The sequence below is a fragment of the Ursus arctos genome, unplaced genomic scaffold (genome assembly GCF_023065955.2).
Source record: "Ursus arctos isolate Adak ecotype North America unplaced genomic scaffold, UrsArc2.0 scaffold_9, whole genome shotgun sequence".
NCBI lineage: Eukaryota > Metazoa > Chordata > Mammalia > Carnivora > Ursidae > Ursus > Ursus arctos.
Window position 1 is genome coordinate 43,381,431 of NW_026623111.1, and position 26,978 is coordinate 43,408,408.

The following is a 26,978-nucleotide window of genomic DNA, read 5'->3' on the forward strand; positions in this document are numbered from 1 at the left end:
TAGTGGCCTTAAATTATAACTATGCTAGGGGATCTAACATTTTGATAACAAATTCTCATAGGTTAGAATGATTTATTTTCAGAGTCCTCCACAAGGGGTTACTCTTGTCTAGGAAAACACAATCTGTTAGATTGCCTACAGTATGCTCCTATCTTTGCGGGATGCTTGCACTGTTGTGTTTCCTTCAACATTTAGATAATAGTTTCTTTATGGCTAGAGAAAAAAAAGAAATACAGGTAAAGGATTAGATTTGAAATAAAATGTTCTTTTGATACTGGTATGAAGTGGTGAAGTCATGGCTGATAGGACTACACATGCTTTTCAGTTCTGTTATAGCTTCATGCCTTAATCACATCATCTATTCTAAAAATTTTTTTGAGGTAATCTCAAACTGATAGAAAAGTTGTGAGACTAGTACGAAGAGCTACTGTATACTCTTCATCCAGATTTCCTAGTTCACATTTTACCACATTTGCCTTATTCTTTCCCTTTCTCTTCCTGAACCATTAGACAGTAAGTTGTAGACATACAGCCACATCACTTTTTAATTCTTCAGTGAATGTTTCCTAAAAACGAGGGTGTTCTCCACAGTACCACAGTCAAAATTAGGAGGTTAACATTGTTATCCATCTAGTAAGCAATCCCGAGTTCAAATTTTGCCAGTTGTCCTGATAACGTCCTTTATGGGTTGGGATCTCATCCAGGATTGTGCATTGCGTAAAGTTGCATGTCTCTTTAGTCTCCTCAGGGTGGAGCAGTTCTGTAGTTCCTTGTCTCTCATGACCTTGACGTTTTTTGAAGCATTCAGGCAAGCTATACTTTGTACCTTGTCTCTCCGTTTGGATTTGACTGTTTCCCTGTGATTGTATTCAGGTTATGAATTTTTGGCAGGACTAGCATAGAAGTAATGCTGTGTTCTCATTGCATCATATCAGGAGGCACATGCTGTCTATATGTCCCATTAACAGTGACTTTTAACTTTTATCATGTGATTATAGTGTCTGTCTGATTTCTCCATTTTTTGTTAATTATAAGTATTTTATACTAAGTCATAGTGAGTCTTTTGTGAAGAGATACTTTGAGATGGTGTAAATATTTTCTGTTCCTTGTCAAACTCTCAGCCATTAGTTTAGCATGATGATTGTTGCCAAATGGTGATTTTTCTAATTCTATCATTCCTTCCATTTTGATGCTAACATTGCCCCAGATTTTCCAGTGGGAACACCTTCAAGATGACTCCTTATAGGTCCCTCATCTTTATTTACATAGTTATTTTGTGCTTTCCTTAAACCTGGACTCAGCCATTTCTCCTTTCAGTGAAGGATGGTATGTGGAAACCAAAGCGTGGGTACTAAGTGTGATTCTTGCTATTAGAATATCATCATTTCTAGGTCCTCTCAGCTGATAACCTGGGAAAACGTGTATGCACATACTGCCACCCGCCACTTTGTCTATTTTTATGACTCTGTATGTAAAAGAAACAGGAGTTCATACTAGTATCTCCCATCGCAGTCCAATACTGGAGCGTTTATTTTAGAACTCCATTTTCTGATAAGGAGAAATCTGGATCCCACTGACCTCAGTTTCTTTACTTATTTGTTCACTCTGTTGATGTAACCGGTCTCCTGACCTCCTGGATGAATTATTGGCCCCGGCCTTGTCTCCATGCCAGGTGCACTGGCCAAATTCTGTGTCCTGACTGGAGGTTTGGGCCTAATCAAGTTATCTTAAGGAATGTCTTTTTGATGGGTATTGTTCCTCTTCCTGTAGTGTACTGTTACCTTGGCTGACATCTTCTGGGAGCAAAAATCCTTGTGACAGAATTTCATCCTGACTTAAAGTGTGTCTAGGGATCTAGGGACTTAGAGCCTCCTCGGTGGTGAGCCACGGTTTGAAGTGGGTAAGAACAGAGTGGCAGGAAGGATGTGAACCTGGCTAACACGTGGGTTGTAATCCTAGATTTCACATTTTTATAGTCCTTTAGCTCACAGATACTTTCTTTTTTTTTTTTTTTAAGGTTTATTTATTTATTTTAGAGAGTGAATGGGGTGGGGCAGAGGGAGAGAAAGATTCCTGAAGCAGACTCCCTGCTGAGTGCGGAGCCAGACTTGGGGCTCGATCCCAGGACCTTGAGACCATGACCTGAGCTGAAATCAAGAGTCGGCTGCTCAACCGACTGAGCCACCCAGGTGCCCCATAGCTCACAGATATTTTTATCAAAGTTACTAGTATTTATTGAGCATTAAATTTGTATGAAACACCATCCAAGGTGCTTTACACATGTTATTTCTAAGCATCATAAAAGCATTTTGATATTTTTTTACCTGCAAAATGAGAATAATAATAGTATCTACCTCATAAAGCTTTTGTGATGGTTAAATGGTTCAATCCATTTCAGACTCATGGCTTAGTGCCTGGCAGTTAGTATGGGCAGAATAAATGTTAACTGATTAGAAATAGTGGTGGTGGTATCATCTCTGTTTTACAGCTGTGGAGACAGGATACAGAAGGCTAAGTTATTTGCCCAAAGTTACACAACTTAAGAAATATTAAGTCCAGAATGACCAGATGTAGACCTTTTCCTCCCATCTCTCTTTCTTGTGCCTTTTCCTCTTCACTACATTGCATCTTGATTTGGAGCTTTTAAGAAAAAACTATAAGAAGCATAATTAAGAAGTTACTGTTTTTAGCTAAATTTAGCCGATCTCTCAGACTTGGATAAAGGTTCTGGGAAGGAAGAGGTTGCCTCCTGGTCTCTAGTTGATGTAGCACATATGTGGGTGATCCAGGAATTGTCACACAAGACACGGGAAAGCCTCACAAGGCCAAGACAATTGAACACCTATAGGCTGCATCACCTGGAAAAAGATGTGGGGCATTGGTGCTCCAGCAAAATGTGAGGAAGTGCTGGGGGAAGTCTTGCCTGTTTGATGTATTGCAGATGTGATATATGCCCTACTACTGACTTCCTTAGTAGTAGGATCATATCACATCTCTCAAGACGCTGAGATTTCTGCAAATTCTCCACTTTCCAGAGCCTCCCCTGCATTCAGTAACCTGCATCTTTATGTATTTTCCATGAATTATGGTGCTTGATCATTTGTGAAACTTAAAATTCTAGTTCTCCCAAAGAATCCACACAAAAGGATGGTGACCAGTGTGGATGCTACTAAAAATTTCATAGAGGAAGTCATTTAGATTTCAGGAGGAGTTTTCATTGCACACCTGAGGAGTGACTGTTTATTTGACTTTTCTGATTCTCTGAAGGCCTTGTCTGCTACTTGGGTTTTAACCAGTGTCCACTTCCCTGACACTGCCCTTTCCTTGGAGAATTTCACACTCCTTTTCCTCCCCAAGCAGAGCATTTTAGCTCCAAATTTAAATGCACAAACCCATCAGGGTGCTCAGAAGAACAAATGCCCTCTCGTTAGTATGATTCTTCTTTTGTAGAGAGCAGTCAGGGTTATATTTAGCACAAAATGTTTAGTGTTATCTTTTAAATAGGGCTTGCATCCTTCAACTCCTACAGGGTTAGGCGGGATTAATGAGTTAGAGAGAGGTTTGCCTTTCCATTGGGGTTAGCTCTGTTAGTTTCAGCTATGGTTGTGATGTGTGTAAGTGTGCCCGGTAATGCCAGATCTGATTTTTCAAGAAAAGTTTGAATTCTCTGGGGGGTACCTGGTTGGCTCAGTTGGAGGAGCCTGTGACTCTTGGTCCCAGGGTTGTGAGTTAGAGTCCCATATTGGGTGTGGATATTACTTAAATATTAAAAAAAAGTATGGCAAGATTGAAGCCATGGAAGTTATAGAAGATAGGAAGAGATGAAAAAGGAGAGGATTTGCTTTTGTAACTTTTGATGATCATGATACAGTTGACAAAATTGTTGTTCGGAAATACCAACTATTAATGTGCATGATTGTGAGGTGAAAAGGTCCTTTCTAAACGAGAAATGCAGTCTGCTGGATCACATAGAGGTCGGAGAGGTGGATGTGGCTACTTCATGGGTGATGGAGGAAACTTCGGTGGAAGAGGAGGCTGTGGTGTGGAGATGGTGGCAGCAGAGGTGGTTCTAGAGGATGATGGCAACGATGGTGGTGGTCTTGATTATAGTAGTAGAGGAGGCTGTGGTGGTGGTGGGTCCAGGATATGTACACCAAAGGAGGTGGATATGGTGGCGTTGGTGGAGGAAAAGGTGGTTACAGTGAAGGGGGAAATTTTGGAGGAGGTAACTATGGTGGTGGTGGGAACTATAATGATTTTGGAATTTGTAGTGGACAACAGCAGTCTAATTATGGACCCTTGAAGGGGGAGCAGTTTTGGTGGAAGAAGTTCGGGTAGCCCCTATGGTAGTGGTTATGGATCTGATGGTGGAAGTGGTGGATATGATAGCAGAAGGTTCTGAAAGAACACAGAAGAAAAGGGCTACATTTCTTAGCAGGAGAGACAGCGAGTTGTCAGGAAAGCTGCAGGTTACTTTGAGAGTCGTCCTAAATGCATTAAAGGAATTGTAAAAATCTGCTGCAGAAGGAATGATGATCCATAGTCAGAAAAGTCACTGCAGCTTAAATAGGAACCTTAGTTGTGTAGGACCGCCATAGCCACAGTTTGCAAAACATGCAGCTATTGCTTAGTGCAATGCAGTGTCAATTAGATGTACATTCCTCTTTTTCTTTAAAAGATTTTAAGTAATCTCTACACCCAACATGGGGCTTGAACTCATGACCCTGAAATCAAGTCACTTGCTCTACTGACTTAGCCAGCCAGATGCCCCAGGTGTACATTCCTGAGGTCTTTTATCTTTTGTAGTTTTGCCTTTTTCTTTTTCTTTTCATTATATCAGGTATATTACCCTGTAAATTATGGTAGTGGTACCAGGAATAAAAAATTTAAGGAATTTTTAACTTTTCAAAAGTAAATAAATAAAAGAAAGGAACAATTTTTCTTTGTTTCCCAGATGAGGCTTTAATGCATGTTCTCATGTGCACTACAGGTATCAACTCCATTGTGGCCATTGCGTCATACACGGGATATAACCAAGAAGACTCTGTTATCATGAATCGTTCAGCTGTAGACAGAGGCTTTTTCAGGTCAGTTGTTTATAGTAATTTTCAAAACACAGATACAGTGCAAACATTAATACTTTAATCAAAAAAAGTTCTTAAAAGAAAAGGGGAAAAAAGTTCTTTAAAAATAGGTTTGGCTTGTATGTATCCAAACTTCTTGGTGGTTTTGAAGGTCAGGCTGGAGGAAATTTTGATCTGACAACAGAACTTTTTCTGTTAAGACATTTACTCTTTTGCCTCCATTCATGAAGCTTTGTGGATATCTGGCAGGCACTTACTGTTCTATAGATATCTGGATAGAGTTTAATGTGGTGAAATCAGTACCCTCTCCAGAAAACAGGAGGCCTGGTTGATGGTCATGAATGACTGAAGACACTATTTCTTGTGTCTCAGGATTTTCAGATGCTAATATTTTGAGGTCCTCACCCCCTACTCTTTTTGGTAAGCAAATACATGTTTGCATTTAGATAATACAGAAATGTCTAAAGAAATAAAAATAAACCTATTACTTTTAGGACCTATAAATAGCTATTAAAATTGTAGTGTTTTTTTTTTAAACTTTTTTAAAAATTATGCTTCAGTTATTTTATTGACAATCTCAAATACATAGAATATGAAGATTGGTTAAAAACTGGAAATTTAGAAGATGGGATTTTTTTTCGGTATAGTGTCAGAGGATAGCACTAGGACCAGAGGGTGGACGTGATAGCTTAGTATCATCAATTCCTCACTAGGAATATTGGAGCAGATCCTGAGTGAGCATATCTGGGGGGTGTTATGGAAGGGATTCTTATTTTAGGTAGGAGGTTGCAGTTAGTGACTTCAGGTCCTTCCCTTTCTCACATATAATCCAGCCGTGTTAAGATTACAGGTCAGATGCTACATGAGTGGCCCATGTAACAGCATTTAAGACTTAATTTTGACTCTTAATACAGTAAACTCTTGTCCTAGATTCATGGTTTAAATTGTCTCCCCAATATCAATTAAGTGAAGTTTATCGGTATGTTCTAAGCTCTTTTATAAAAGGAAAATAGAAGTTACCTTTACAACCGTGTGTTTTTAGGTCTGTCTTCTATCGATCATATAAAGAACAGGAATCTAAAAAAGGATTTGATCAAGAAGAAGTTTTTGAGAAGCCAACTCGTGAAACATGCCAGGGTAAGTGATACATTCAAATTATGGAATTTAGAGTCAACATACCGTGGTTTTCCTAATTAATACCTTCTCTGCCTGCCCCCTGTCACATGGGAGTATGTTTTCATGTTATTCTTAGAGCTCATATATAAGAAAATTATGTGTTTGCCAAAAGTCTTTGCACATAGTTGTTGGCTTGTTAAGGTCCTTCCATCCTGGTAGATCCTGCATTAAAGAGGGTATTTAGGAGATCAGAGAGGTCATGTAATTTCATGGGATACACTACAGCCCTTCTTACTTGTACTCTCCCTCAGTTTGTGTGTGTGTTTGCATGGGAACTCCCCCCCTCTCCACATTGTAGTGTGACCATAATATTTGTCTAGCCACAATATTTGTATACATTTAACAGATAAATGAGGTAATACCTAGCACTTTTTCTTTCTTCTAAAAAACTCAAACTTATTATCTAGTTACTATTTTCACAGGACACTTAAAAACTGTGTATGCAGTGGGATGGATAGGATGTCCCAGGGAAATGTGTGTATCTGCTACAGTTTTGACTTCTGAGGGTATCGTGTGAAGTAAAATGTGTTTTGTTTTTTAAGTCATCTTTCTGTTATTCCATTTCCTGTGGGTGGTTCTGTGTAGTAGTGAATTGATGTCCAGGGGAGTTAAGATTACGTAAGATGAAATTCAGAATTTCTGTGAGAGGATATGTGTAGAGGGCATATTCTTTTTCTCTCTCTTTTTTTTTTTAAGATTGATTTCTTTCAGTGAGAGAGAGTGCAGGAGGGAGGGGCAGAAGAAGAGGGAGAGAGAAACCCAAGCAGACTCCCCACAGAGCAGGACTCAGGGCTTGATTTCATGACCCTGAGATCAGAACTGAGCTGAAACCAAGAGTCTGATGCTTAACCGACTGCGCCACCTAGTCCCTCCGAGGGCATATTTTCATGTAAAAAAGAGATCAGAAGATGGCAACACCCTTATCCAAAATCACTCAGCATATAGATAATCTGATTTTCCAGTGCTCAGTCCAGTGATTTTTTAGAATTCAGAATAGTTTGTAGTAAGAGCATCGTGTTATTACTACACATGGTTTATGGTGTTAAAAGATTCCTGTGAACTTCTCTCTGACTTGGGACTGATTTATGTATTTGGTTTTAATCTTTTGGAGGGATTATGTGACTTTTTTTTGTTTTAAGATTTATTTGAGAGAGCGTTTGTGCACACAAGTGGGGGGGGGAGGGGCAGAAGGAGAGGGAGAAGCAGACTTGCCCCACTGAGCAGGGAGCCCGACGTGGGGCTTGATCCCAGGACCCTGAGATCATGACCTGAGCTGAAGGCGGGTGCTTAACCGACCAAGCCATCCAGATGCCCTGGATTCTGTGACATTTTAAATACTTTATATAGTAGTACCATTTCAGAAAATTCCATGTCTGTTTCTTCATAGGTATGAGGCATGCCATTTATGACAAGCTGGACGATGATGGTTTGATAGCTCCTGGAGTCCGTGTATCAGGAGATGATGTTATTATAGGCAAAACAGTCACCTTGCCTGAAAATGAAGATGAATTGGAGGGCACTAATAGACGCTATACCAAGAGAGATTGTAGCACCTTCCTGAGAACTAGTGAGACGGGCATTGTGGATCAGGTTATGGTAACTCTCAATCAGGAAGGATATAAATTTTGTAAAATAAGGGTGAGTGTAGCTTTTTCATATTGCTGTGTATAAAAAGTAAACAAGTTTGGCTTAAGTTAACTAAACTATTTTTGTATGAATTCAGGTCCGCTCTGTTAGAATTCCACAGATTGGAGATAAATTTGCTAGTCGACATGGTCAAAAGGGTACTTGTGGTATTCAGTACAGACAAGAGGTAGGTATCTTGAATCTCCCTTACCCCAACCCACAGTTCTGTTTAACATTTTATTGAATCAAAATTCTCTTTAAAGTGCAAAGGTGATTGAGGCTTGACTTTTTAGTGTTGAATAAGAATATGAACAGAGCGTGTTGAACAGAATTGAGGACATAGAAAACTTCGGAGGAGGGGGGATCAGTTCCAGGTTCGTAGTTAAGAGTCGTTTGTCTCCTTTTAAAAATTTCTTTCTAGGATATGCCTTTCACCTGTGAGGGTATCACCCCTGATATCATCATAAATCCCCATGCCATTCCCTCTCGCATGACTATTGGTCACTTGATTGAATGTCTTCAAGGGAAGGTAAGAGATTTTCTTTAAAAATATATGTTCCAAACTGATGTTTCTTCCAAAATGATGATAGGTGATTTCTCTCATATTTGAGTCAGGGTTCTTTGTTGGAAAAAGCTAGTATGATACTTATTTTCTTGCTTTTAAATTGATTATGATTGTGGGTTTTTTTTTTTTGGTCCCAGCAAAAATTTGTGAAATTTGGCTAAGTCAGAATTTTTGTAAAATTTACGACATCCAATCTCTGCATACATTTGTGGTTATCCTTTTGACTGGTTCTTTTCTGTAGATGAGTTAATTCATTGGTGGTTAGTTCAGTGTGAACTTAATAATTATATAGCTATATTATTAGCTATATTCATACATCTTTCAGCGAAGGCTTTCTATTTTTAAGTATCTTGTTCAGGTAGAATGGCTGTAGCCTAACACATGGGTGACTTGGTTTTATGGCATTAAATTGTCATTTTCTTTGAGCCGTAGGAAATAGTTGGGAGTCTCATTCTTTTTGTGTCTGGTCTCATGGATAGCTTCCTTTTTGAAGGTTTATAATTGAGTTTTAATTTTTGCAGATTAGTTTGTTATAAATAATGTTTCATTTAAGATATTAATAAAATGAAACTTGAAATATTACCGTTCTATAACACAGATTTTTAAGTTCAAAATCTTTCCTATATAGGAAGGCTTTTTTTAAATTGAATGTGTTTTTATTGATAAAGACTTATAAAGGGCAACAGAAGGATTCAGCTTTAAAAACTACTTTTTTTTTTAAAAAGGTGTCAGCTAACAAGGGTGAAATTGGTGATGCCACTCCATTTAATGATGCTGTTAATGTGCAGAAGATTTCTAATCTATTATCTGATTATGGCTACCATCTTAGAGGAAATGAGGTATGTTTGCTCTTAACATTAGTAGGTATGTCTATTCTTTTTTGTATGTGTGTAGTTTCATTTTTAAAAAATATCAGTTCTCTTACTGAAGTATGACACATGCTTTAAATATGTACACAAATCGTAAGTGTATCATAGTTGATGAATTTATTTCACATTTGAACACACCTGTGTGACTGGCACCCCGATCTTGAAAATTACCAGAACCCTTTTAGGCCTGGATGCCCCCTCATGTCTCCTTCCATTTATTACCCCCACCCCATCCCCAAGGTAAACATTCTCTTGATTTTATATTAATTTTATCTGCTTTCAGTTTTCATATAAATGAAATCATATAATCTGTGCACATATTTTTAATATTTTTAAGTCTGTACTTCAAAATCTGTTTCAGGTCCTGTACAATGGGTTCACTGGTCGAAAAATCACATCACAGATTTTTATTGGTCCCACATATTACCAGCGTTTGAAGCATATGGTGGATGATAAGATTCATTCTCGTGCCAGGGGACCGATTCAGATCCTTAATAGACAGCCCATGGAGGGTAGATCTCGGTAAGAGAACTGCATCACCATCATTGTTATTATTAATTAGCCTTTTTTAATGAAAAATGTCAAACACATACAAAAATAGAGATAATGGTATAACAAAACCCCCCATGTGCCCATCACTCCACATCAATAATTACCAATGACCAACTTTACTACATTTATCTCCCCACTCCTATCAACTCCTGATTTAAAGCCTAGACATCAGTTTCTTCTATAAATATATTTCAGCATATGTTTACGAAAAAGAGTGGTTCTCAAATTTCTTGGTTCCAGGGCCCAGAGCTTTTGTTTGAGTTATATCTATTGATGTTAATCATATTAGAAGCTGAAACTAGGACTTAAAATAATAATTTATTAAAAATTAACACTAATAAGGGGGCACCTGGATGGCTTGGTTGGTTGAGCATCTGACTCTTGATTTCAGCTCAGGTCATGGTCTCAGGGTCCTGGGATTGAGCCTTACCTTGGGCTCTGTGCTCAGTGGAGTCTGCTTGAGGATTCTCACTCCCTCTGCCCCTCCCCTTGCTCGTGCGTGCTCTTTCTCTCTCACAAATAAATAAATCTTAAAAAAAAAAAAAAAAGCCCATTACACATTAACATAAATAACATTTTTATTAACATATAATGTACTATTTGTTTCAGGAGTACATATCTGTGATTTATCAGTCTTACACAATACACAGTGCTCACCACAACACATACCCTCCCCAGTTTCCATCACACAGCCACCTCATCCCTCCGACCCCTTCCACTCCAGCAACCCTCAGTTTGTTTCCTGAGATTAAGAGTCTCTTATGGTTTGTCTCCCTCTCTGGTTTCATCTCGTTTCATTTTTTCCTCTTTTCCCTTATGATCCTCTGCCTTGTTTCTCAAATTCCACATATCAGTGAGATGATATGATAATTGTCTTTCTCTGATTGACTTATTTGGCTTAGCATAATACCTCTAGTTCCATCCATGTTGTTGCAAATGGTAAGATTTCTTGTGTGTGTGTGTGTGTGTGTGTGTGTACACCACATCTTCTTTATTCATTCATCTACTGATGGATGTCTGGGCTCTTTCCACATTTTGACGTGTGTGTGTGTGTGTGTGTACACACCACATCTTCTTTATCCATTCACCTATTGATGGACGTCTGGGCTCTTTCCACAGTTTGACTATTGTGGACATTGCTGCTATGAACTTTGGGGTGCAAGTACCCATTTGAATCACTACATTTATATCTTTGGGATAAATACCCAGTAGTGCAATTGCTCTGTTGTAGGCTAGCTCTATTTTCAGTTTTTTGAGGAATCTCCATACTGTTTTCCAGAGTGGCTAGACCAGCTTGCATTCCCACCAACAGTGTAGGAACGTTCCCCTTTTTCCGCATCTTTGCCAACATCTGTTTCCTGACTTATTTAATTTTAGCCATTCTGACTGGTGTGAGGTAGTATCTGATTTTAGTTTTGATTTGTATTTCCCTGATGCCAAGTGATGCTGACAACTTTTTTCATGTGTCTGTTGGCCATTTGTATGTGTTCTTTGGAGAAATGTCTGTTCATGTCTTCTGCCCATTTCTTGATTGGACTATTTGTTCCTTGGGGGTTGAGTTTGATATGTTCTTTAAAGATTTTGGATACTATCCCTTTATCTGATATGTCATTTGCAAATATCTTCTTCCATTCTGTTGGTTGTCTTTTGGTTTTGTTGACTGTTTCCTTTGCTGTGCAAGAGCTCTTTATCTTAATGAAGTCCCAATAGTTCATTTTTGCCCTTGCTTCCCTTGCCTTTGGCAAGTGTCCAGGAAAAAGTTGTGGTGGCTGAAGTTTAAGAGGTTGCTGCCTGTGTTTTTCTTAGTATTTTGATGGATTCCTGTCTCACATTTAGGTCTTTCATCCATTTTGTGTCTATTTTTGTGTATGGTGTAAGGAAATGGCCCAGTTTCATTCTTCTGCATGTGGCTCTCCAATTTTCCCTACACCATTTGTTGAAGAGACTGTCTTTTTTCCATTGGATATTCTTCCTTGGTCTGTCCAAGATTAGTTGACCATAGAGTTGAGAGTCCATTCCTGAGTTCTCTGTTCTGTTCCATTGATCTGTATGCCTGTTTTTGTGCCAGTACCCTACTGTTTTGATGATTACAGCTTTGTAATAGAGCTTGAAGTCCGGTATTGTGATGCCACCAGCTTTGGTTTTTTTTTTTTTTTTTTTTTAACTTTACTTTGGCTGTTTGGGGTCTTTTCTGGTCCCATACAAATTTTAGGATTATTTGTTCCGTTTCTGTGAAAAAAGTTGATGGTATTTTGATAGGGATTGCATTGAATGTGTAGATTGCTCTAGGTAGCGTAGGCATTTTAACAATATTTGTTCTTCTAATCCATGAGCATGGAATGTTTTTCCATTTCTTTGTGTCTTCCTCAATTTCTTTCATGAGTATTCTATAGCTTTTTGAGTACAGATCCTTTGCCTCCTCGGTTAGATTTATTCCTAGGTATCTTATGGTTTTTGGTGCAATTGTAGATGGGATCGACACCTTAATTTCTCTTTCTTCTGTTTTGTTGTTGTGTATAGAAATGCAACTGACTTCTGTGTATTGATTTTATATCCTGCCACTTTACTAAATTCCTGTATGAGTTCTAACAGTTTTGGGGTGGAGTCTTTTGGGTTTTCCACATGGAGTATCACGTTATCTGCAAAGAGTGAGAGTTTGACTTCTTCGCCGATTCGGATGCCTTTTATTTCTTTTTGTTGTCTGATTGCTGAGGCTAGGACTTCTAGTACTATGTTGAATGGTGGTGGTGATAGTGGACATTCCTGCCGTGTTCCTGACCTTGGGGGAAAGCTGTCAGTTTTTCCGCATTGAAAATGATATTTGCTGTGGGTTTTCATAGATGGCTTTTATGATGTTGAGGTATGTACCCTCTATCACTACACTGTGAAGAGTTTTAATCAAGAAAGGATGCTGTACTTTGTCAGAATCTTTTTCTGTATCTACTGAGAGGATCATATGGTTCTTGCCCTCTTATTAATGTGTAGTGTATAGCATTGATGGATTTGCGGATGTTGACCCAACCTTGCAGCCCAGGAATAAATCCCACTTGTTTGTGGTGAATAATGCTCTTAATGTACTATTGGATCCTGTTGGCTAGTATTTTGTTGAGAATTTTTGCATCCATGTTTATCAGGGATATTGGTCTATAATTCTCCTTTTTGTTAGGGTCTTTGTCTGGTTTGGGGATCAAGGTAATACTGGCCTCATAAAATGAATTTGGAAGTTTTCCTTCCATTTCTGTTTTTTGGAACAGTTTCAGAAGAATTGGGTCTTTTTTTATTTAATTTTTTTTATTTCTTTAAAGATTTTATTTATTTATTTGACAGAGGTAGAGACAGCCAGCGAGAGAGGGAACACAAGCAGGGGGAGTGGGAGAGGAAGAAGCAGGCTCATAGCGGAAGAGCCTGATGTGGGGCTCGATCCCATAACGCCGGGATCACGCCCTGAGCCCAAGGCAGACGCTCAACCGCTGTGCCACCCAGGTGCCCCTAGAAGAATTGGTCTTAATTATTCTTTAGTTTGGTAGAATTCCCCTGGGAAGCCATCCGGCCCTGGACTCCTGTTTGTTGGGAGCTTTTTGATTACTGCTTCAGTTTCCTTGCGGTTATGGGTCTGTTCAGGTTTTCTATTTCTTCCTGGTTCAGTTTTGGTAGTTTATATGTCTCTAGGAATGCAGCCATTTCTTCCAGATTGTCTAATTTGTTGGCATATAGTTGCTCATGATACGTTCTTATAATTGTTTGTATTTCTTTGTTGTTGACTGTGATCTCTCCTCTTCATGATTTTATTTATTTGGGTCCTTTTTCTTTTTTTTTTTGATAGGTCTGGCCAGGGGTTTATCAATCTTATTAATTCTTTCAAAGAACCAGCTCCTAGTTTTGTTGATCTATTCTGTTCTTTCAAATTCATTGATTTCTGCTGTGATCTTTATTATTTCTCTTCTTATGCTTGGTTTAGGCTTTTACTGTTTTTTTTCCAGATTCTCTAGGTGTAGGGTTAGGTTGTGTATTTGAGATATTTCTTTTTCCCAAGAATGGCTTGTATTGCTAGATATTTCCCTCTTAGGACTGCCTTTGCTGCCTCCCAAAGGTTTTGAATGGTTGTGTTTTCATTTTCATTTGTTTCCATGAATTTTTTAAATTCTTTAATTTCCTGGGTGACTCATTCATTCTTAGTAAGATGCTCTTTAACCTCCATGTATTTGAGTTCTTTCCAACTTTCCTCTTGTGATTGAGTTCAAGTTTCAAAGCATTGTGATCTGAAAATATGGAGGGAATGATCCCAGTCTCTTTGTACCAGTTGAGACCTGATTTGTGACCCAGAATGTGATCTGTTCTGGAGAATGTTCCATGTGCACTCAAGAAAAATGATTATTCTGTTGCTTTGGGGTGGAATGCTCTGAATATATCTGTGAAGTCCATCTGGTCAGTGTGTCATTCAAAGCCCTTGTTTCCTTGTTGATCTTCTGCTGAGATGGTCTGTCCCCTGCTATGAGTGGGGTGTTGAAGTCCCCTACTATTATTGTATTATTATCTGTTTCTTTAATTTGGTTATTAATTGGTTGATATAATTCGCTGGTCCCATGTTAGGGGCATAAATATTTATAATTGTTAGATCTTTAAGTATGATATAGTGTCCCTTTTCATCTCTTACTACAGTCTTTGGTTTAAAATCTAATTTATCTGATAGGAGGATTGCTACCCAGCTTTCTTTTGAGGTCCGTTAGCATGATAAATAGTTTTCCACCCCCTCACTTTAAATCTAGAGGTGTCATTGTGTCTAAAATGAGTCTCTTAGAGACAGCATATTGATGGGTCTTGCTTTTTTATCCAATCTGATATCCTCTGTCTTTTGATTGTGGCATATGTAGCCCATTTACACTCAAGGTAACTATGGAAAGGTATGAATTTAGTGCTGTTTTATTGTTTGTGAGGTGACTGTTACTGTATATTGTCTCTGTTCCTTTTTTGTCTATGTTACTTTTAGGCTCTCTCTTTGCTTAGAGGACCCCTTTCAATATTTTTTGTAGGACTGGTTTGGTGATTGCAAATTCTTTTAGTTTCTGTTTGTCCTGGGAGCTTTTTATCTCTCGTCCTATTGTCAATGACAGCCTACCTGGATAAAGTATACTTGGCTGCATATTTTTTTCATTTAGTGCCCTGAATATATCATGCCAGTCCTTTCTGGCCTCCCAGGTGTCCGTGGATAGGTCTGCTGCCAATCTAATGTTTCTGCCGTTTTAGGTTACAGACCTCTTGTCCCGAGCTGCTTTCAGTATTTTCTCTTTGTCTTGAGATTTGTGAATTTTACTATTAGATGTCAGGGTGTTGAGCTATTTTTATTGATTTTGAGGGGGGTTCTCTGAACCTCTGAACCAAAACAGGATTTTGATGCCTGTTTCTTACCCCAAATTAGGGAAGTTCTCCATTATAATTTGCTCCATTATACCTTCTCCCCCCCTCTCTCTCCTTCGGGGATCCCAATTATTCTAATATTGTTTTGCTTTATGGTATCACTTATCTCTCAAATTCTCCCCTCGTGATCCAGTAGTTGTTTATCTCTCTTTTTCTCAGCTTCTTTATTCTCCATCATTTGGTCTTCTGTGTCACTAATTCTCACTTTTGCCTCATTTATCCTAGCAGTTAGAGCCTCCATTTTTGATTGCACCTCATTAATAGCCTTTTTTATTTCTACTTGGTTAGATTTTATTTCTCCAGAAAGGGATTCTCTGATGTCTTCTATGCTTTTTTCAAGCCCAGCTAGTATTTTTATAATCATTATTCTGAACTCTAGTTCCGACATCTTACTAATGTCCATATTGATTAGGTCCCTGGCAGTTGGTACTGCCTCTTGTTGTATTTTTTGAGGTGAGTTTTTCCGTTTTGTCATTTTGTTGAGAGAAGAATAGATGAGCCAGAGAACAAAATGCTAAAAGGGTAACAACGACCCAGAGAAATATACACTAAACAAATAAGAAGAGACCCAAAACTGGGGAGGAAAAGAAAAAAGAAAAAAATATGATCAGGCTCGTGAATAGAACAGAGCCATACACTAGATTTTGGGTATATTTTGGTCCGTTAGAAGAAACTGCATCCCAAAATTTTATTTTATTTTTTATTTTTTAAAATTTTTTAATATTTTTAAATTATGCATCCCAAAATTTTAAAGAAAAATTTATATATATACAAAAAATAAGGTTAAATCCAATGAAGGGACAGAATATGATTGTAAAAATGAAAAATTTTAAAGGAATTGAGAAGGTGGTTGAAAAAGGAAATAAGAATAATGCAAAAAAAAAAAAAAAGAAAATGTAAAAAATTAAAGTTGAAAGACTAAAGAATCATGGAGAAAAAAAGCCATGAGTTCTGTGTGCTGTAATCCCGTAGCTCTGGGAGTTCTGCAGTTCTCATTGATCTGTAAACTTGGTCTGGGCTTGCACCACCCTTGCCAGCGACCAGCTAAGTCATTTCGGATTTGCTTTCTGTAGCTTTCTGCACTGCTTTAGAGGGTAAGAATGAAAATGGCGGCCTCCTAATTTCTGGGCCCGGAGGAGCCAAGAGCTGTTGGTGGGGGAGCTCAGTGTGCCCTCAGAGAAAAGCAGGCAAGGGCGTTGCAGGTACTTGGAGGAACTCATAGTCTTTCTGATCCCTGATTCCTGAGACCACACTGTCCCAGGAGGGTTCCACCCCATGCCTTGTTGCCTGAGCAACGTCCTTTCACCAGAGCAGACTTTTAAAAGTTCTGATTTTGTGCTCTGCTGCTCTGTCACTTGCTGGTAGCCGGCTGACGGAGGCTCCCTCCCTCTGTGGTCTACCTTCCCATGTATCGCCTCAGATTTACTTGTCTGCATCTCCCACTTTGTAGAAAGTGGTTACTTTTCTGTTCATAGAGTTGCTATTCTTTTCTTCGTCCTCCAGTTGAATTTGTAGGTGTTCAGAATGGTTTGATAGCTATCTAGCTGAATACCTGGGCCCAGATGAAATTTAGGTCTCCCATTCCTCTGCCATCTTGGACTCCCACCCATAAATAACATTTTTAATGGAAAATATATTTACCAAATAAATTTAGTGACAAGTGACATTGGTTTACCTTTTTGCAAATCTTTTTGTTTTTAATTTAAATTCAGTTATCCAACATACAGTACATCATTAATTTCAGATGTAGAGGAGTTCAGTAATTCATCAGTTGCATATAACACCCAGTGCTCATCATATCACTTGCCCTCCTTAATGCCCTTAAAAGGCAGACTCCCCGCTGACCAGGGAGCCCAATGTGGGACTCAATCCTAGGACCCCGAGGTCATGACCTGAGCCAAAGGCAGACACTTAACCAGCTGAGCCACCCAGGTGCCCCTGCAAATCTTTTTAATAAGCTAGTTTACTAGAAGACAGCAGGATTCTTGTATCTGCTTCTGCATTCATTCCATTGCAGTATTTTTTATATTTAAGTATGTGAGGAAAATCCTACCTCACATAGATATGTGGCTGGAAAAGGGAGGAATATTTTAATCTTTTTAGGTGACTGTGGATATTATTTTCTGATGCTATGCCAAAACAAGTCATAGTTTCTTAAAGGTTAGCTGTGATGTAGAATCTGAAACCATCTCAGTGAATCATTTGTATTTGTCAGCACCCCCTACACATTGTTCAGGGGTCACGTGTAACCTTGATACTATTAAGTATCCAATGTTCAAATTTTTCTGATTAGATTTTTTTTTTTTTCTTAAGATTTTATTTGACAGAGAGGGAACACAAGCAGGGGGAGTGGGAGAGGAAGAGGCAGGCTCCCAGCAGAGCAGGGAGCCCAGTGCGGGGCTCGATCCCAGGACCCTGGGATCATGACCTGAGCCAAAGGCAGATGCTTAAGGACTGAGCCACCCAGGCGCCCCTGATTGGATAATTTTTAAATAGGTTTGTTGATTTCAGTCAGGATACAAATACATCCGTGCTTTGCATTTGAAGGGTTTTTGTTTGTTTGTTTGTTTTTTTATCTATGGGTTGCCCTCCAACTTTTTTTTCCTTGCAGTTTATTTGTTGAAGAAACTGGATTGTTTGCCCTGGAGGGTTTTTCACATTCTGGATTTTGCTGATTGCATTCCTGGGCTGTACATTCCTATTTTTCTTGTAAACAGCTAATTAGATCTTGAGCTTTGATGAAGTGGAAGGCTTGCAGTAATACTTATAGGCAGTGTTGTATATTTCCAGTATCTGGTTGTGTCTTACAATTTTAGCAGCCATGTGTGATCATTACTTGAAGCCCTTAATTAAATAGGGACTGCAAATTGATGAGATTCTAATTTTATCATTTCTTCACTTGATAGCTGGAATACTTCTGTAGAGAGAAACTTTGTTTCCTCAACTGGTTACCTTGTAACATAGTTCATATAGTCAGGATAAATGCTTGATTGTTTCTATTTACCAGTTTTCAAAATAATGAGGTAATTGTATATCATCCTCCAAAGTTGACCAACAATTTGTTTTTTGGTAATATCATTAGAAAATCATTGGTTTTATGTATTTTGTATATTAAGACTGGTAAGCCATGAGCATCCACTTTTTGGCCATTTGAACAGTGCATTTCATTTCACTGCCGTTCTCAGGAAACGTTATCATTCACCATTACTTTTGCCAGTGTACATTTATCATTTCAGGCTTGATTGCCTGGGAGACTCATTCATGAAGAAGCTGCTTTATAAGTACAAAATAATCTGTTCTTTGTTCCTTAACAGTGATGGTGGCCTGCGTTTTGGAGAAATGGAACGGGACTGTCAAATTGCCCATGGAGCAGCCCAGTTTTTAAGGGAAAGATTGTTTGAGGCATCAGATCCATATCAGGTTCATGTCTGCAATCTTTGTGGAATAATGGCGATTGCTAACACAAGGACCCATACGTATGAATGCCGGGGCTGCCGCAATAAAACCCAGGTGTGTAGACCTTACTGGCAGTTGATACTTATTTAGGATAGAACCATGTTGGTCTCAACATGGTTCAGTGTGGTGGAACAGATTCACATTTTCACAGTTTTAATACTTACATAAGATTCCTAGTTTTAAATGAGGGGAAAAATCAAATTTTTCTAAAAACCAGTTTTAGTGGATAATTTCTCTAAGCTGGCCATCTTTTGGAAATAAGGGTATGTACAAGGAGTTTTAAACATTTTATTTTTTAATAATTTTTTATTACGTTAGTCACCATACAGTACATCCCTAGTTTTTGATGTAAAGTTCCATGATTCATTACTTGCGTATAACACCCAGTGCAATACGTGCCCTCCTTAATACCCATCACCGGCCTGTCCCATTCCCCCACCCCTCTCCCCTCTGAAGCCCTCAGTTTGTTTCCCAGAGGAGTCCTAAACATTTTAAATTAAGGAGTTTAAAAGAAATCTTTTGGGAAGGGTGAATATAAATTAATTATGATGTCTGGCAGGAAGGCTGAAATACCAAAGCCTCTCAGGAGAAGGAACCACCACAAGCTCAGGTAGCAGGATGAGGGTTCCCAGCCCTTATTTATCATCTACAGTACCAAGACCTTATACCTTTTTCTGGGGTAGCGAAGTGGGGTTCTCTTCAAATACAGTTTTGCTAATTACCTTTTTCTTCTCTTTTCCCCCCAGATTTCTTTGGTGCGAATGCCTTATGCGTGCAAACTGCTGTTTCAGGAACTGATGTCTATGAGTATTGCACCTCGAATGATGAGTGTTTAGCTCTTTTAAGAAAGTCTCAAGATACTTGTAAATATTTGTTTCTTCAAGGTTTTTTAAAAAACAACGTGTACTGCATTGTGAGAGAAAGCATTTTATTGATTTTAATTGCATGCTTTTCTTCTGTAAATAGACAATAAATTTTTTTAGATAGTCTTGATGTGTTACCTTTATTTGGGATTTCCTCTATGAAACCAGTGAATATAACTAAGCATTAGTGGATTGGAGGAAAAAAGAAACTTGGTTATTAGGCAAGAGCAGGGCTGTAGTTATTCATCCAGGACTTTCAGTGATGCAGACAGATATATTCTGCAGGTTTACAGGTCAGCACCTTCACCTAGTGAAAAAAAAAAAAAAATGTATGTGGTTGACTTCCTGATTTTCAGGTATCTTTTAGTGTTTCCAAATAAACAAAGATGTTAAAATGTGTACAAATGACAGGATGGACTGCTCTTGAACGTGAGCTATGGGATTTTGTTGTACTGGGCTATGCATAAGACCTGGACCTTGTTACGGAAGTGGAAGAGCTCATTTCACAAGCAAGTTGAAATGAAGAGGCTAAGGAACCTTCCCGTCACCAAGCTTATTCACTCAGCATTCCAAGTGCAGGATAATTAAGGGCGGAGCTGAGACACAGACATGACCACGCTGAGCTCCTGCTGTTTCGTCACCTGGCTTTACAGAGCCTGGCTGAGGAGAGTCTGACCAAGCCGTGTTTACTCGACTTGGCCATACTGCAGCTGAGCGATTTGCACCGGGGGATGGGTCGGCAGATGCTGAGAGTAAATTTTGTTATTTTTGGTTTGCGAGAAGCCAGTTCAGACATTAGTCTAAGAGAAGTATATAAATGTAAAGTAGTGAAGTATATAAACGTAAAATAGCATTATTCTGACGCTGCCAGGAGAGGTGCTTGAGAGGAAGCTTTTTGATGGTGAAACAGAAGAGAGTTGGGTCCTTGCCAGTATACTCTCCCTTCTGGCTTTTTCTTATAAAAGCTCAAAGTGAAGGACCAAAATTGCTCACAATCCTTTACTTTACTTTAAAATGGAAATTTTACATAGTAGTTGCAACACCAAGGAAGACTGCCATGCGGATAGAGAGTTATGGGAAATATAAGCCATTCCGTTCCAGTTTGAGATGTGAGATAAGGTGAGAGCGTTGAAGTCCTAACAGGAGCATTCCGTCAACCATCCAGGTGTTCTTTTAGAGCCCTGTGCTCTCCATTTTGATGGCATGCCTTTGTGGATAACAGTTTCAGTAAGAGTTATGTGTGATACTTTCATCCTTGGTTCTTTCTTCAACAAAAGCACTAGTCCTTAAATGGTTGTGAGATTTATTACTTACCTTTTTTCACTGGTATTTCATGTAAGGCATCAAACACTGTAATTTTTGCTGATGCTGAAGCCTGTCCTTGGGAATTGGATGCATGGCACTCATATTCTCCAGCATCTTCCTTACTGAGAGGAGATACCTGTGAAAGAAAAAGGATGTTTAGCTCCTCTGTGGCAGTCCTCACTTTTCCCCGTGGCTTCAGTTAGGTCATGATTTCTTAGGCTGAATAGGGGATTCAGAGCACAGTGCAAGTGCTGTGCTGCCAGGCAGACTGCTGCCCCGTGGGTGCTGCCAGGAGTCACACCCCGAGGACACAGCATGGCTCGCCTTTGATCAGGTGCACATACCATTTTGAGTAAGACCTTGATAGGGTGTAAGTACAATTTAGGAGGATCAAAGGTCAAGTAAAAATAATTAATGCTTGGCCCATTTAGTTCCCTGTAAGGATTTTGCTTTGATTTTTTTTTTTTTTTGAAGTAAGCTCTAGGCCCAATATGGGGCTTGAGCTCACGACTCTGAGATCAAGAGTCACATGCTCTACCAACTGCCAGCCAGGCGCCCCTGCTTTGAATTTTTTTATTTTTCTTAAAGATTTTATTTATTTGACAGCACCAGCAGGGGGAGCCACAGGCAGAAGGAGAGCTAGAAACAGGCTCTCTCTGAGCAAGGAGCCCGACGTGGGACTCGATCCCAGGACTCTGGGATCATGACCTGAGCTGAAGGCAGATGCTTCACTATCTGAGCCACCCAGGCGCCCCCTGCTTTGAATTCGTAAAAGAAAAAGTTATCATTTATTTGGTGGTGGTTTCCAAAACATTCAACCAATCTTAGCTCTTTTTTAAGTTCCCTCCAAAAGAGGAGTAGCATTTTCCTGGTAGGCCTGTTCCGAAGAGGTGCGTCTGGCAGGGCGCATACGTCCAACCTTTGCCAGGTTTGCTATGTCTGATCCTAGGAACGAAAGCCTTGCCAACTGTCGGTACTCACCAGCACCCAGCCGGTGACTTCATGCTTTTCTGGGCCACCCCGGGTCTGAATAGCCAGGTTGTCCCGGTCACCAGGCAACAGTTCTGTCCTTTGAACTCCATAGTTACCCCTTTTTACCTATAAAAAAAAAAAGGAAACAGTCTTGAGTTTTCTGCACTGAATTATCAGCTTGGAAGTAGCCACATTCTTAGAACTGTACAGGGCATATGTCACACTTTCTAACTAGATTAAACCCAGCAATTTCTATATTACTCTTTCCTGAATAATTACAGATTTTTAAAAATTTCTTCCTGTCAGTTTCCCTCTATATATTTTAAACTAATGTATTTTTCTGCACACGTGGGGAATACACACCATCATACCTTACTGCCACTGACTACCATCATTCACTCGCGCCCTTGTAAATCTGCTTTTCTTAGCTGAGCTTTCTCTGGCTTGCCATGCCGTGTTTGACAAACTGTGTCACCAAGTGCTAGGTTTAATTGTTGGGACTTTGTGTAGGAGCCCAAGTCCTGCAACCACCTCTATAATGGAAAACAGGTTGAGTCCAAAACCAATACCATTCCTTTTGTTCTGAGGGCTAAGGGTTCATTCTAATGATTTACTGAAGACCTGAGAACAAAAATGCCAGTCAAATACACACTTTCACCATTATCTTAATGGCAAAAGCTGCTTGCTGCCCACCCCTGTGTGTCATGATGAGATCAGGGATAGGTTAAGAAGACATTCAGTTTCCTTGGTTTGAGGGTAATAGAGAACTTTGTCTTAATTTTCCCCCTCATGAACTGTGTGCATAATAAAAACTCTGGAAAATACACAAAAATATATGGAAAAATAAAATTTGCTTGTAACCCTTCTGTACATACACATTTAGCACAAATTTCTAGAAGTGGAATTGCTGAGTCAGAGTACACATGTTTTAAGGAGTGTGATAAGGATGGGTTTAAAAAAGATCAAAGGGATACACGAAGCAGTGTTTGTTTATTCCATCCCAGGCCGCCTTTAAGAGCTAGGCTGCTGTTTACTGATACTACTTCTAATTAGAAAAAAGGATTTGCAATCTCACAGGTAGTTTTCATTTTAATTATTAAGCAAATGCTGAGTCCCAGAATATGGATACTCTACATGTGTGTTGCTTCTCAACAATATATTAAAATATGAGCTCTGTTAAATATACTCACTTTCCAGTCAAATACTTGAACTGTGTCTCTGTACATGGTGGATCAGGTCAACTGGCACAGAACGCTCCTTTGACCCCAGGCTGTTAAGCTTCTTGTCTCAACTTCAAACCTACTCTTTATTTTTTCTGTGGTGTGACACCTGGGCTGGGCTCTGAAAACCACGAGGGACCTAGGCTAACTCCTACTCTATAAAAACCCCTAGCATTATTGATTTGAAATGCCTGGATTTTACTTGCTTGCTTTTTTCCCGTGATATTGGCCCCTACTGCAACTATTAGAGAAAATTAGGTATCAGTGTTTTTCGCACAGAAGTGCTATCAAGACAAAACAGATAAACTCGGTAGGCATCTTTTTTCCCCAGTAGCTGGCAAAAACAGTTCATGCTACTGCAGATTTTGAAATATTTGAAAATGTTATAACAATGGTTTAAGTATTGATTCAGTGGCCAAAGTAACATATCTCTGGTCTTCAGTGAATTTCAGAATTCTCTAAGAGCTTTGTATGTGACCAGAGCAGAAAAACACTGCTGCATGGCATACTGAATCTCAGCAACTGAGCTGTTGGTCCTCAGATTATGTCGCTCTTGGTAAGGAGTGTTCTGTGCCGGTTAATCTGATCCCCTATGTACACAGAAACTGTGCTCATCAAGCATTTCATTGGAAAGTGAATATTTATATTTAACAGAGTTCATCTTTTAATATATTGTAAAAAGCTACACACCACATAGAAAACATGTAAAATGTCAAGAATTATTACATGGTAAATTTTTATTTAAAAAAGGTGGCTTCTAAGACAATTTGACAGATGTGCAATGGTCTGGAAGTGCTTCAGAGTTTGAACTTTAGAAATCTAGGTAGAAGAAACTGCCTAGCAGTCACTGCTCACCATGAAGGGTCAATTAGGGGGAGAATCAGGGGGAGACCCAGGAAGTCATCTCAGCTCTCTCTGTATTTTAGCTGCAACAACATCTTCCTGAATCCTGCTACTGCAGATAAGCAATTAATGAAAAGTGCCAATGGTTACAGAAGCAGGATGAAACAGTCTGATTCTTACAGGTTAATACATTTCAGGGATTCACTGAATTTCAGGGAACCATTAAAGGACATTTATGCAGTATAGAACCTACTTGCTGTGCCTTTTTGGTGAAGTTTCAGAAGAGGTTTATGATAAAATAAATGTCTGTTGAAACTTTCAAATCCCCAGCCATTGTAACCCATTAAAGACAAAATGATTGTCTAGGGAAAAAATCGTAATATGTGAGAAAGGGTCAATCTCTCTCATGTACAAAAAGCCACGAACTAATAATAGAAACAACCCAACAGAAAAATGGGTAAAGGATATTTGAACAGGCAATTCATAAAATACACACAAATATGAAAATATTCTCTTCAAAATATATAAAGAACTTATACAACTCAACACCCAAAAAAACAAGTAATCCAATTAAAAATGAGCAGAAGACATGAACAGATATTTCTGTAAAGAAGACATATGGATGGCCAACAAACGCATGAAAGATGCTGAACACCACTCATCAGGGAAATACGAATCAAAACTACAATAGATGTCACCGGACACGTGTCAGAATGCCTAAAGTCAAACCCACAAGAAACAAGTGTCAGCAAGGATGTGGAGTAAATGGAACCCTCATGTGCTGCCGGTGGGAATGCAGACTGGTGCGGCCACTGTGGAAAGCAGTACGGAGGCTCCTCAAAAAGTTAAAAATGAACTACCCTATGATCCAGTAATTGCACTACTGGGTATTTACCCCAAAATACAGAAACACTAATTCAAGGGGATGCATGCACCCCATCTTAATTGCAGCATATTTACAATAGTCAAATTATAGAAGCAGCCCAAGTGTGCATTGATAGATGGATAAAGATGTGTGTGTGTATACACACACACACACACAACACACACACACACACTGGAATATTATTCAGCCATAAAAAGAATGAAATCTTGCCATTTGCAACGATGTGGATGGTATTATGTTAAGTGAAAGAAGTCAGAGAAAGACAAATACCATATGATTTCACTTATATGTGGAATTTAAGAAACCAAAGGAACAAAGGGGGAAAAAAAGACCATTGAAACAGACTTTTTTTTTAAAGTAGGTTCCATGCCCAGCATGGAGCCCAACACAGGGCTTGAACTCAAGACTGTGAGATCAAGACCTGAGCTGCAATCAAGAGTCAGATGCTTAACCAACTGCACCACCCAGGTGCCCCTACAGACCCTTAACTACAAAGAACAACCTGATGGTTACCAGAGGGGAGGTGGCTGGGGGAGGATGGGTAAAACAGCAGTAGGGATTAAGGAATGTACTTGTGATGAGCACCGGTGATGTATGGAATTGACCTGAAACTAGTAAACACTGTATGTTAACTATACTGGAATAAAAATAAAATTAGGGGTGCCTGGGTGGCTCAGTTGGTTAAGCGTCTGCCTTTGGCTCAGGTCATGATCTCAGGATCCTGGGATTGAGCCCGGCTTGGGCTCCCTGCTCAACAGAGTCTACTTCTCCCTCTCCTTCCGCACCCCCAACCCCTGCTCGCACTTTCTCTCTCAAATAAATAAAATCTTTTAAGAAATTAAAATTTAAAAAAACAAGATTGCTGATCCACAAAGAAATTTCAATGCTATGGTGTGAAAAAAGATATTCTCAATGTAGTCAAGGAAATTAAAGCAATAATGAATGGATATTTTTGCCCATCATTAACAAAAATTAAAAAGTTAGGCAATATTCAGTGCTGGTGAGGATGCAGGAAATGGCACCCATATACTACTGGGGAGAGTGTGAACTGCTACAATCTATTTAGAAAGTAATCTGCGAATGTCTTAAAACTAGCATGAAACAAATCTTTTGACCTACCTAGTCATGTATCTTTTGGGGGAAACTCCTCTACGGGAAAAAAATAAAAGCACTTGCATATAGGGATATGTATATACTCGTATATTATTTAAGGTGGTCAAAAACTGGAAACAGAAACAATACAGGGATGGTTTAATAATTATGGTACACCCATACTGGAATATCATGTAGTTACTGAGAAGCAGACCTGGAGGGATGCCCTTGAAGTATTTATCGAGAAAAGCAAATTTCACGGTAATATGCTCACTCTATTCCTACCTCGCCGCACATACTGGCGATATGTGTTGGTGCATGGGCACAAGTAAGGGTATAGAAAGATAAAAACCAGGGCAGTCCACACTGGTTATTTCGGGGAGTGGAAGAAGGTGGGAGATTCTGAACTCTTTCTAATTATATCTTTGGAGAGTTTCTCCTAATATTATCATTATCACTTATTACTAAATTTAAAAAATTCTTAGAGGTCATGAAAGCCCAAATCTGCAGAAATGTTCAGGCAGGGGGCACCTGGGTGGCTCAGTGGTTTAGGGTCTGCCTTCGGCTAAGGTCATGATCCCAGGGTTCTGGGATCGAGCCCCCATCAGGCCCCCTGCTCTGCGGGAAGCCTGCTTCTCCCTCTCCTACTCCCCCGGCTGGTGTTCCTTCTCTCGCTGTCTCTCTGTCAAATAAATAAATAAAATCTTTAAAAAAAAAAAAATTGTTCGGGCAGGAAAAGAATAGGGAGCCTCAGTCTCAGAAACTCCAAGGGTTTGGATGGAATTCTCGGTGTTTTATCTTCTCTGTGAACATCATCTCTGACTTACCTGGGGGCTAAGGCTATTCAGCCTAAAATACGGCTATTTCAGTTCGTTTCCCCATTTGAAAATATTGCTCCTGGAATCTTTATAGGCGAGGGTTTGCTGGGAAAGTACTGGGACTTGTTAACATCCCATGGTAATTACAGGTCAGAAAGTACAGACCACGCACCAACTGTGGAAGCCACTGTAGCCTTCAGTGGCTCAGAGAGAAGGCTCGTTCCCTAAACGTGCTC

General features: G+C 39.3%; 2 protein-coding genes across 3 annotated transcripts in view; one reads left to right on the top strand and one right to left on the bottom strand.

Moving 5' to 3' along the window:
- The window catches only part of POLR2B (RNA polymerase II subunit B), a 49,480-nt gene extending 29,748 nt beyond the window's left edge, over positions 1-19,732 (top strand). For both annotated transcript variants that reach the window (XM_026508962.3, XM_057309799.1), the window contains exons 18-26: positions 4,991-5,087; positions 6,127-6,221; positions 7,648-7,898; positions 7,984-8,073; positions 8,308-8,415; positions 9,177-9,290; positions 9,682-9,842; positions 18,602-18,797; positions 19,490-19,732. In XM_026508962.3, coding sequence (XP_026364747.1) covers positions 4,991-5,087; positions 6,127-6,221; positions 7,648-7,898; positions 7,984-8,073; positions 8,308-8,415; positions 9,177-9,290; positions 9,682-9,842; positions 18,602-18,797; positions 19,490-19,579 — 1,202 coding nt within the window. In that variant the 3' untranslated portion in view covers positions 19,580-19,732. The remainder of the gene's footprint in view (positions 1-4,990; positions 5,088-6,126; positions 6,222-7,647; positions 7,899-7,983; positions 8,074-8,307; positions 8,416-9,176; positions 9,291-9,681; positions 9,843-18,601; positions 18,798-19,489) is intronic.
- Positions 19,655-26,978, bottom strand: part of IGFBP7 (insulin like growth factor binding protein 7) — a 69,601-nt gene continuing 62,277 nt past the window's right edge. The window contains exons 3-5 of the mRNA XM_026508963.4: positions 21,893-22,009; positions 20,921-21,047; positions 19,655-19,913 (exon numbers count right to left, since the gene is read on the bottom strand). Of these exons, the coding sequence (XP_026364748.2) occupies positions 19,894-19,913; positions 20,921-21,047; positions 21,893-22,009 (264 nt within the window). The 3' untranslated portion in view covers positions 19,655-19,893. The remainder of the gene's footprint in view (positions 19,914-20,920; positions 21,048-21,892; positions 22,010-26,978) is intronic.